At 36.9% G+C, this 12,618-nt stretch overlaps 1 protein-coding gene across 1 annotated transcript; it reads left to right on the plus strand.

Annotated features, from left to right (window-relative positions):
- The first annotated feature begins 10,542 nt into the window (after positions 1-10,542).
- Positions 10,543-12,229, plus strand: LOC101474371 (E3 ubiquitin-protein ligase NEURL3-like). Its single transcript, XM_076890514.1, has 4 exons — positions 10,543-10,555; positions 11,085-11,594; positions 11,746-11,917; positions 12,049-12,229. Exons 1-4 carry the CDS (start codon positions 10,543-10,545, stop codon positions 12,227-12,229), a joined length of 876 nt encoding a protein of 291 aa, XP_076746629.1.
- Positions 12,230-12,618: the final 389 nt, after the last annotated feature.

Raw genomic sequence — 12,618 nt, forward strand, 5'->3', positions numbered from 1 at the left:
TTATATATGAATTATTTTCTTTTTGTTAAACATGTAAATGTGCAGAGTCTTTGACATCAAAGGTTGATGTAAATTTACTGATTTGATAAAAATAAAAGGTTCACTCTATTGTAATGTGTATGACTTAAAACACTGAGTGCAAAATGTGCTGTTTAAAGCAGTTTTCTGTGAAAGTGTTTGATGGTTAAACTATGGCAACATTAATAAAATGTATTTTGTTGCTCTTAATATTATGAAACTTACTGCAAATAGCACTATTATTAAATCGATAATGGTAAAGAAAAGAAATACGTGACCTTCAAATATAAAAAGATTGTGTAGCTGAAAACAGACACTTGCAGAAGACTGAAAATGATAAAATCTGCAGCAGCTGCAAATGTGCAGCAGTTAAATATTAATCGTAGATGAAGGTCAAATCTTCATGTGGTTCTCAAAAGTGAAAGCAGAGTTTGCGGGTTTCAATATGACTTGTTTACAACTTTATCTACATTTATAGTTATATTGAATGCTTTATCTGAAATACTTTGTCATTAATATTAAAAAAAATAACAGACAAACACAATGAATAGCACCTGATGTAAAATTTTGTATATGAATTATTTTCTTTTTGTTAAACTTGTAAATCTGCAGAGTCTTTGAGATGAAAAGTTGATGTAAATTTACTGAACTGCATTTCTATATTATTAAAATATACTCAACCTGTTCTTGTTTCATAAAAATAAAAGATTCACTCTGTTGTAATGTGTATGTATCACGTCTGGTGTGGCAGACGTGTGGAGTTGTAGAAAGGACCCAAAAGGCGGCAGCTCTGGTGCAGGTGAGTATTTATTTACAGGAGTGGGTACAAACAGCAATGGTGGGTGAACATGAAACCGGAAACCTAAACTGGGTAAAACTAACAAAACAACCCAGAAACGAAGATGCAGGGAGGTCTGGGGAAATACATACAGAGAGACGCAGGGAGATCGAGGGGAAACAACACAGACGAACCAGCAACGAGGACGAGGTAACACACACTATAAACACACACACCAGGAATCAGGAGAAGGGAAACAGGAGGGGAACACACCTGGAAGACATCACAGCTGACGAGGCAGGGGAAACGTAACCAGAACACACTGACATAAGACACAGACCTTCACAATAAAACAGGAACTTACAAAGCAAGGACACAGACTAAGAAACGCGGACTTAACACAGGAATACATGAGCAGAACCGAATAAACACTAAACAGAGGAAGAACAGAACCAAAATCGCAATAAGAGAAAACACAAAACGCTGGGTCAAAAGGACCCAGGATCATGACAGTATGAGTTAAATATTAATTGTAGATGAAGGTCAAACCTTCACGTGGTTCTCAAAAGTGAAAGAAGAGTTTGGTGGTTTCAATATGACTTGTTTACAACTTTATCTACATTTATAGTTATATTGAAATATTTATCTGAAAGACGTTATCATTTATATTAAAAAACAACCCTATGCCTTTTTTTCCCCATTGTTAATGTGTAACTAAAGTAAGTCATTTGATGAGAGGGAGAGAGTCTCTCCAAACCTCTGCAGCCAGCAAACCCAGCTTAACTCTGATGGTCTCCCTCACTCATTTTCCCCCAGGATGAATGTGTCTGTTGATGATAATTTTGACTCTTGGTGGTGTGGTTAAATGAAAAGAACAAATTGGAACTAAAGGTTTAAATCTTTAGTTTAATATTATTCCCAGTCTTATGTTTAAATTAAAGGACAATGTTGACTAATTGTCTCCCAGTCAACCATACATGCATGATTTTTAGATATCATCTCCCAGTCAGCTATAAATCAGTGACTTTTCAATAGTGGACAGATGGGCTCTACCACTTTAATCTCCCAGTCAACTATAAAGCCACATTTCTTCAACTATATAAATCAATGGCATTTCTGTAGCACCTTATAACACGACGCAAGTAAGGGACGAGTACACTGTACTTACGTGTGTTTTGCAGCCAACAAGTCAGGTTTTTGCCAGAAACAATGAAACAAGTACACTTTAAGTACCCTGCACTTGCATACAAATTGCACACACAAGTAACCTTTACTTACATGCAATTTGCAAGAAACAAGTATCACTTTTTGCAAGAAATAATTAAACAAGTACTCTGTAAGTACCCTGTATTGGCATGCAATTTGCAGGCAACAAGGTGGAAGTACCCTGTACTTACATACAAGGTAGGGCTAGGTTTCACAATGAGCTCACCCGAAACCTCAGCTGATTTTGACATACACCTGTTTTCACACCTTGGCTCGTGTGATTAGGTAGAGGATCATTAGAGTGTCCATGTCCCTCTTGGGGGGACACTCCTACAGGGCTTAAGAATTTCAGAGTGATCTGTTATTATTAAGTAAAACATCAGTGATGATAAATAAAATAAAATAAATAAAACAGAGAAAGTACTTTAAGGATTAGAGAATGACTGCCATGATAACGTTTATGTTTTAGAGGAAATGCTCAGCTTCCTATAAGATAAAGTGCACACGTAGTAATTGTGTGAGAGTCACACCTAAACAATGAGTCATCACAAGCCACCTAGTGGACATTGACCTTGAGAGTTTGCTTCAACTGATAAGGATGAAGTGCAAAGCTTCACATGTTTCTCAAAGGTGGAAGCATATAAGTTTGCTGATTATATTATGACTTTTTTACAAGTTTATCCGGGTTTACTGGTGTCTTTGTTACTACAGGTAAAGAAATAGTATATAAGTGGTTAATCAAACTTCAACAGCTTTATGGTGCAAAAGAAGCACAAGTGATCTCCAATCAGAAAACTTTGTCACATGTTTCTGAATTTTGTTCTCTGATTTTATATTGTTAACATGAAGAGAACTTTGAATATATTGTGACAATTTAAGTTTATGCAATGTGCAAAAAATGTTTTAGAGTTAGAACTGCATTTAATTACATTGTTTTATCAAATGTGTATGTATTCACTAATATCCCAAAAGGTTGATTCTCTTCATCTGGACATAGTGACGAAACGTTTCTCCCACTGAAAACGTTACGTCTATATGAACAGAATCAACCTTTTGGGATTTTCTTAGCTGGATGACTGAGCATGTATCAGGATCACTAATATATAACTATTTCAGGGATCATCTAAGCTCCAAGACATCAGCCAGGAATCATCACCAAATAAAAACTGCTGACTATTTAAAAATAAAAGATTCACTCTGTTGTAATGTGTATGAGTTAAATATTAATCGTAGATGAAGGTCAAACCTTCACGTGGTTCTCAAAAGTGAAAGCAGAGTTTGCGGGTTTCAATATGACTTGTTTACAACTTTATCTACATTTATAGTTATATTGAAATATTTATCTGAAAGACGTTATCATTTATATTAAAAAACAACCCTATGCCTTTTTTTCTATTGTTAATGTGTAACTAAAGTAACTTGTAATGTATAAACAAGTGCAAGAGAAATCTGCCAGAGATATAAAGATGCTGAATGCTTCAGGTCTAAACTTGTAAGTTTGTCTAACATACACAAAGCAAAGGTCACTATCACACTGTTCATAAAGTGCTGGGTTTGTCCATCTTCTACGGTGGAGGTCTGAAGATTTCCCTCTGAGGGAGCTGCTGGTGAAGATTCTGAGTCCTGCTTGATCCTTGCAATGAGCTTCAATCTCTCTGATCTTTCTGACAAGATGGGTGCTTCAGTGAGTAACAGAACACTTAAAACAGGACATGTTTGATGAAACCTCTGCAGCCAGCAAACCCAGCTTAACTCTGATGGTCTCCCTCACTCATTTTCCCCCAGGATGAATGTGTCTGTTGATGATAATTTTGACTCTGGGTGGTGTTGTTAAATGAAAAGAACAAATTGGAACTAAAGGTTTAAATCTTTAGTTTAATATTATTCCCAGTCTTATGTTTAAATCTCAAAGGACAACATTTAATGTTGACTAATACAGGATTGTCTCCCAGTCAACCATACATGCATGATTTTTAGATATCATCTCCCAGTCAGCTATAAATCAGTGACTTTTCAATAGTGGACAGAGGGGCTCTATCACTTTAATCCCCATTTGTTATGGAACAAAAAAGTTAAACCAGCAAAATAATTTCACCAGCACGAACCAATTGGCTGTCCTTTAAGACATTGGACGATCCAAATTAAGGCTTTTACTGGTGCGAACTGCAGCCCCATAACCATCAAGCAGCATACTCAAGGGCTTCAAAAAAAAAAGGGCTTCAAAGGCCTTGTTTCCTTGAATGCCACAGAACACTGAAAAGTGGAAGAAAGTTTTATTCTCAGATGAAAAAAAAATTAACCGTGATTGTCCTGATGGTTTCCAACGTTACATGATGTTCCCAGAGATGTAAACATGCAGAACACTTTAGATCTACAACAGATAAAACTAAATTCTTTCAATAAGGCCACGTGGCACTATAAGATTAAAATGCCAGTTAATAACCCCCCCCACAAAAAAAAAAAAAAGGATTACGTGCATTAATCTACTTTAATTATCAAAATTGTTTGTCTGCTCTCAAAGAAACAGGGGTTACACAGTAAATAAGGAAACTGGTCACAACCAAACTCTCAAAATAATTCTGGGAAATCTCCTACATTGGGTTCGTTCCTCCATCCCTGCCCTTTCATTTTTCCTGCGATTCTGGAAGTGTTTGTGTTTTCAAACCATATGCACTCCATGTCTTCAAGCACCCAGCAGTTCCCATGTCACACTCAAAAGTGGAACTCATTCAACAAGTATTAGTTACGTCTTTAAGATGGCAACGCAAACTAAGGAGAAGAGCTCTGGTAAATCTTAACAGAGAACTTGATATATAAGTTAAAATACTGCTTTATCTATCAGTCTGGTAAATCATTTATTATGCTAAAATCAACACATAACAGCTTTTTCAGTCTTTTTACAAGAATAAACAGTAATTTAGATTTTGTACATGTAGACAAGAATATTGATTATTTTTAAGGAATTTATAGCATATCATTATGAGACAGCTGTATTTTCTCTCAAAGGTTCAATTTTCTTAAGAATTTCAGAGTGATCTGTTGTTATTAAGTAAAACATCACTGATGATAAATAAAATAAAATAAATAAAACAGAGAAAGTACTTTAAGGATTAGCGAATGACCGCCACGATAAAGTTTATGTTTTAGAGGAAATGCTCAGCTTCCTATAAGATAAAGTGCACACATATTGTGTGAGAGTCACACCTAAACAATGAGTCATCACAAGCCACCTAGTGGACATTGATCTAGAGAGTTTTGTTGTGGATTTTTTATGATATTTGACATATATACCTGTATACACTGGACATATACTCGCAAATATACTATATATACCTACACTGGAGTGTTTTATATAATGTAATCATTATGATAATCCTCTAACATACATGTTCAAATCACAAGACCCACATATTTAGGTCAAATATTATCTATAGTTATATTAATGAAGTTTGTGCCACTTCTTGTATGAACACATGTTGATCAATGCTGTTTGAAAATGTAATAATTAGGATTGATTGTGTTATGGCCAATGGTGACAAGTCCAAACATAGAGTTATTTCAACTTGGCACTGCTAAATGTGCACCTGGGACTCTCTGCTCGTCTTCATTCTGTATCCAGCCCTTCCACAGCCTATATGGTAAACAAACCTGGCCCTGCCTAGGATGCACCTAGGATTCTGTTTTCTTGCCTCAGCCACCATAGGTGAAAAGTACCCTTTCTTATCATGGATAGTCGTGTACTTCTGACAAGCGAACCCGACAAAATTGCCAAAATGATTAACTGTTATCTGCCTTTTTGCAAACCTTCGAACTCACTTTGGCCATTAAACTGACAAAGTGACCCAATTATAAATGATGGATGCCAGGACTGGCACTCGAAAAGTTATGGTGCCAGAAAGTTGTGTAACCAAGTTTAAGATTAAACAAAAGAAACATGTATGATTAAAAACTGATTGGGGGAAAATATTGATAAACATATAATGATTGGGGTAATATGACATTTGTACAGTTGAAAGAATAAAATAAAAACTTAAGACTCACCAAGAAAGAACAAAGGATGAAAGGGTACCCAACAGCAGGAGGAGGGGTTCAGGACTGCTGTGTGTACTCAGAAGCTCTACACCCCGGGGTTTGCGTTGCTTCACATTGGTTCAATTTTTATTGGTCACTAACATATAACTATTTCAGGGACCATCTAACCTCCAAGACATCAGCCAGGAATTATCACCAAATAAAAACTGCTGAGTGACTAACACACAAACACAGTGAACAGAACCTGATGTAAAACTTTGTATATGAGTTGTTTTCTGTTTGTTAAACATGTAAATCTGCAGTCTTTGAGATCAGAAGTTGATGTAAATTTACTGAACTGTGTTTCTATATGATTAAAATATACTCAACCTTTTTTTTTGTCTGATTAACATTAAAAGTGTATGACTTAAAACATTGAGTGCAAAATGTGCTCCGTTTAAAGCAACTTTCTGTGAAATTACTATGTTGAACAATTGTCAAATTCTTTGATGGTTAAACTATGGCAACATTAGTAAAGTGTAATTTGTTGCTCTTAATATTATGAAACTTACTGCAAATAACACTATTATTAAATGGATCATGCTAAAGAAAAGAAAACAGATGCTTGCAGAAGACTGAAACTCCTCTGATAGAAAACCTGCAGCAGATGCAAGTGTGCAGCAGTTAAATATTAATGGTAGAATGTGGTTGAACCTTCACATAGTCCTCAAAACTAAAAGAAGAGTTTCAATATGATTTGTTTAAAACTTTATCTACATCTATAGTTATATTGAAAGCTTTATCTGAAAGACTTTATCATTTATATTAAAAAAAAAACAACCCTAAGCAGTTTCTATTGTTAATGTGTAACTAAAGTAAACTGTACTGGTACAAATCATCAATTCAGGTTTGGGTTACTGATAGGTTTGTAGCTTGAACCTATTCGCTGGAACGTTGAAGACAATATAATTACACAGCAAGCAAGACACGAAGTAGGCAAAGTTCTTCATGTTTCTCGTGCATGGGAGAGAACCGGACAAACGCCGTTCCTTCGCTTGACCCCAGTTGCTCTCGTCCGCTCCCCCGTAACACTGGTCTTTTATTGAGGTTAAATGAATATGCATAGGTTCATTAACATATGACGTCTTCATACAAACAAAGAGTACCTTGCCTGCGTGTGTGTCTGTGTGTGTGTGTGTGTGTGTGTGTGGGGGGGGGGCAGAGTGTGGCCCCATAAACAACTTCCCTAAACCTGCTGGTCTGGAAAATCCAACAGTTCATCTATATGTAAAAAAGCACTTAGACTAAAACAGATATAGCCACGTTTATCCTACCAAAAAATTCCAGGAATGCACACCAAGCCTTTGCAGCCTGCTAAAGATCACACATCCTATCACTACACAATTGATTATACACCTCTAAGCATATATGGTTGAATATTTCTAAGCATAAATGACAATCAACAATACAAAACCTAACAGTTACCAAAAAAAAGATGTTTGATGCTTCTTCAAACGTCCAATTCAGTCCATTTAGTTTTATTATTATTTATTTACATTGTTGTATTGTTTGCAGTTGTAAATGTCATAAACTGCATGCAGCAGGCAGGAAGGGAGGACCCAAATGCATTTGGGTGCATTAATGCAGACTCCAGGATGTGAAACATAAACTCAAAAAACAGCTTTATTGCTGAACAAGGAAAAACTAACTTAACTGAAGATACAAAATAAACTAGCAGTTTTAGCAGACAGAACACACAGTGTGGACTGAGGGAGACCGTGACGGTGGACAGAAGAAAATAAAGCTAAATATAACAGATCAGACAAGGTACCTTCACAATAGCAGAAGCAAAGCAAAACATGGCGCACACAGATAGGAAACTACCAAAATAAAACAGGAAGCAATGGGAACACACGCACAGAGGTGCAGACAGACACAGAGACGTGACTGACTGGGGAAACATGGATAAACATGGCAGGCAGGTGAAAACAGAATGAAACACGAGGAGGAAACAAGACACAAGACAACGCAGACACAGAGAGAGACATCACAGACACAAGGGGAAAATACTAAACAGGGAATATAACTCACAATGGAAAACTAAAGACCACTAATGAACCAGAACATAATCTAATAATACAAACTACCACAGGAATACAAGAAAACACAAAATGCTGGCCTAAAAGGACCCAGAACCATGACAGTAAAATCTCAGTGAAATTAAAAACCTTATTCTCTATTGTCAGACTGTGACAAATTAATAACACTGGTGGTCAAAATAAAACAAAAATAGTTTGTAGTTTGATTTTGAAGGCCCAAATTTCCATCCTCAGCCCCACGGAGCTTTCCTATTGTTTGTTTGTTCGTTATTTCAAATAGTTTATTAAAGAGCTGGAAGACTGATTGGCTGTGACATGAAAATTAATGAAGATCAAGGCTAACTTTTGTATTCGGCTCTCGTGGTTTGATCTTCCTGATAGGTGTAGCACCTTTTCTTTAGTATGCAATGTTACCCCATATTTGTATAAAAAAACGTATTCTTTAACTTAGAGTTCAGTGAACAAACAACATGCAACAACAAATCAGCAGGTTTTAAACTTAGTCTTGTTCTGTGAGTAACTATTTGTATTTATAAAGAGGTGTGATTCATTTATTGGACATTTTTCAGATCCTAAAGGTTTTTTGTTTCTTGTGTTGTTCTTCTCATTTTGGATTATATATGACAAAAGCCTTACAGCCAGAGTGTCCAACCTTCCAGGCCTCGGGGGCCGTTGTCCTGCAGGTTTTAGATATCACCTTATGTCCACACACCTAAATCAAATGATGAGTTCATTAACTGTTGAGGAGGTCATTTAGCCATTTAAATCAGCTGTGTTGTGGATCAAGGACACGTCTAAGACCTGCAGGACACCGGCCCTCGAGGCCTGGAGTTGGACAATCCTGCCTTACGGTCATAAACTCTTTCCAAATTCACTTCTTCTCCTTAAGTTTATGATTATGTTTATGCTTTTTGCCATGGTTGTCCTGTTTTCACTCAGCTGATGTTTACTGCAGCACATTGAACTTACATCAACAGAAATCTAAACATAAAAATTTTTTTCATCCCACCCACTGCAGCAATGACAAAAGAAAGAAAACTAACCCTGAATTTTAAATCAAAGCTCATCTAGTGAACTGTTTCTGTCGGTAACTCATCTGACTAAGGCCAAACTTTAACCTGGTCTGCAAAAGTAAAAGCAAAAGAGTTTGGTACTTTCATTATGACTTGTGTACAGGTTAACTTAAAAGCTTTATCTGAGTCACTTTATAGTATAAAAAAAGCTGCGCTGTTTTTCCTTTGTTAATGTGTAAAGGATTTCCTAATGCATGAACGAGTGTAACAAAGTTCTCAAAAATGCAGATAGATGCAGAGATTTACAACCGATAAAAGTCACTCCCAGAAAAGGTCAGGTTAACAAAGATTAAACTGACAGCAAAACAACAAAGAAGCCATCTCCTAAACCTTCAGCGTCATTAACTATTACACTACTGTTAATGTTCCAATATCTATCTAGATTGTGCATGAAAAGTGCATCACTCTTCTACAGTTCAATGTGTTTCGGTTTTATAGCCGTAAAATATCCATCAAAATAAAAACTAAAACCAAAGTAGAAGACTGACAAAGATACTCCAAAGCAAACCAAAAAACAGCAATATTTTTAATTAGCACCATCATCATCCAGTTCTTTTGTTTTTTCTTTGTTTTGTTATTCAAACAGAAAGTCTTTATTATGTCCCTGGAAGACTGTCTGGCTATTTTGAAGCATGCAGGTTGGTTTGGATTTAATTCCTGACAAGTGTAAAAAAAAAAAAAAAAAAAGCATTTTGGGCTGATATTTCACATGTATAAACAAAGCCTAACAATAGTACATATATGTACTATTGTTAGGCTTCTGTGCACAGATTCTATACTATAGTATAGAATCTGTGCACAGAAGATTAAAGCTCAATAAGAGTGTTACTGTGAGTGTCCTGATGTCCTCACTCAGCTCAGACATTGAACTGTGAATGGAGGTTAATGACATCATCAGAATGTACAGTCACTTCCCCAGCCCCTCCTCTTTTCCTTTCCTGGTTATGCTGGGAGTGTTTGTGTTTTCAACCCACATGTGGAAACTATAAAGGAGCACACACACTATCATCCATCAGGACTCAGCTGACAAGTATTATTTACAACTTCAAAATGCCATGGTCACGCTCTATGAGGATTTTTAAATGTAAGTTACAGAGCTGCTTTATATATCAGTTTGGTAAATCAATAACTATTATACCCAAATCAACAAATGTCAGCTGTTTCTATATTGTTACTAGACTAAACAGTTATTTATATTATATGAAAACAAGCAACATAATTGACTTTGGAAATTATAGTGCATAAATATGAGAAACAGATGTTTTTCACTTGCAATTTTGAAGAATGTAAAATCTGCTGTTATCTATTGAAATAAATCCATGAAAACTGAATGAAAACAATAAAGAATATATGAAAAATGGCAAAGTACTGTAAGGATTAGCAAACGACTGCAAAAAAAAATCTTAATTATAAGCTGTGAATTAAATGCAAAAATCTTTAAAGATAAAGTTTATATTTTAGAGGAAATGCTTATTGCCAAAGATAAAGTGCAAACACAATAACTGTGTGAGACATAAACAATGAATAATCACAGGCCACCTAGTGGACATTGAATGCAACTTAGTTCACTTTATTTAATGATCAGGATGAAGTCCAAAGTGTCACATCATTCTCAAAAGTGAAAGCACAGGAGTTTGCAAATTTTATTACGACTTGTTTACAAGTTTATTAGCTTTTATTATTGCACTAAAATCTTTTTCAGAAACATCTTAAAGGTGTAAAATAAGCTCATGACAGAAAACCTTGTCACATTATTTTCAGTTATCTTTTATTAATAGTAAGTCAGACTACTAATTTTCCATTAAACCATTAAATGTATGCATGATATTTAAGCATCTGATCACATGCAAAGAAATATTTTTATATCAGCACTAATAAGTTTTATTTAATTCTGTGTAGTTGGCAAGTCAGAGGTGTCACACAGATGCAGCTCACGCTGTGTCAGTCCTCTGTCCTTCGACAGTCAGGCTGTGGGAGAAAAGGTCCGCTTGAGTCATGGAGGTCGACTCGCAGAGAAGACTGATAACACCTTCAAGAATGGGCTGGTGTTCAGCAACCGTCCAGTGAAGATCCAGGAGAAGATTTGTCTGAGAATAGAGAAGGATTCATCCATCTGGGACGGGGCTCTGCGTGTGGGCTTTACCACTGTGCCACCCTCAACCAGATCTCTGCCTCTGCCCAGCATGTCCATCCCCAACCTCACTGACAAGTCCGGACACTGGGCTGTTCCATTGGATGAATCTGTCTGCCAAGCAGGTTCAGAGCTGGAGTTTTGGGTTTCTTCTCATGGCAGCATATACATAGGTGTCAACAACGAGGAGTACGAGCAACTACCAGGAGTGGACACTAAACAGCCGCTGTGGGCCATGATAGACATCTACGGGCAGACGCGCTCCATTTTGCTGCTGGGTAAGTTCACTAGAACCACGGTTATATTTGACCTACAGAATGTTTTTCCTGTTCTGTGAATGCAGAGCAATTCACATGCTCTGAGAGTTATAAATGTTGTCTGATTCATAGACTGAATGACTATTCAAATACTCCTTTCTCTTTGCTGAAGACTCCAAGAAAAACAAAAAGCTGCTTTACCGTAGAAGATCCTGTCCTGCACCTGAACCGCTCGCCTCACCTGATCCTGACAGTCACTTTCGTTCAGTTCCTGATGTTTCAGACTTCAGACGTGAGGACTGCATCTCCTGTCTTGACACAAAAATGCCAGAAGGTAAAGAGTCATTTCAAACATTTTTGGCTGTTTTCAGTTGCACATTTCTGACCAGAGAAGATAAAAGTGAAATCAGCTGTGATAGTGTGGTCTCATTTCCTGATGTCACATATGTAATTGGGATCTCTCTCTTTTTACAACAGATAACGTCTGTGTGGTGTGCATGGCGAAAGAGGCCAGAATCACACTGCCTTGTGGCCACCGATGTTTATGTAAAGACTGCAACTTCAGAGTCTGTGAGCAGTTTGGCACCTGTCCGCTGTGTCGACACACGATCAGCGCTCCATCAGTGGGGGAGCGGTGGTTTATAGAGGTCAGCTGATCTCTAAGACAACAGCCTGAAATTGTGACAGAAGAATAGCAGCAAGAGTGAAAAGGAACGTTTACAAGATGCTAGTGAAGGTCTGCTGATGTGGAGATGGTGGCACAGACAAACAGACAGGAGGCCAAGTGTTGGCAGTATTGAAGATGCTAAGAATGTCTCCGTTAGTGACCATACGGGATAGGACTAGAAATGAGTACATTTAGAGGACAGCTCAGATTGAGTGGTTTGGAGACAAAGTTAAAAAAGCAAGGCTAAGATGGTTTGTACTTATGCAGAAGAGTGATGGTGAATAAACTGGCCAAAGGATGTTGAAGATGGAGCTGTTAGACAGGAGGAAGAAAGCAAGACAGAAAAGGATGATAGGATGATCCACTGTGCCGACCCTG

Source organism: Maylandia zebra, linkage group LG12 (genome assembly GCF_041146795.1).
Source record: "Maylandia zebra isolate NMK-2024a linkage group LG12, Mzebra_GT3a, whole genome shotgun sequence".
Taxonomy (NCBI): Eukaryota; Metazoa; Chordata; class Actinopteri; order Cichliformes; family Cichlidae; genus Maylandia; species Maylandia zebra.

Excerpts from the sequence above, each read along its gene's own strand:
- LOC101474371 (XM_076890514.1), top strand. Across the intron at positions 11,595-11,745 it reads GCGCTCCATTTTGCTGCTGG|ACTCCAAGAAAAACAAAAAG; the intron begins GTAAGTTCACTA and ends TCTTTGCTGAAG. Across the intron at positions 11,918-12,048 it reads ATGCCAGAAGGTAAAGAGTC|AGATAACGTCTGTGTGGTGT; the intron begins ATTTCAAACATT and ends TCTTTTTACAAC.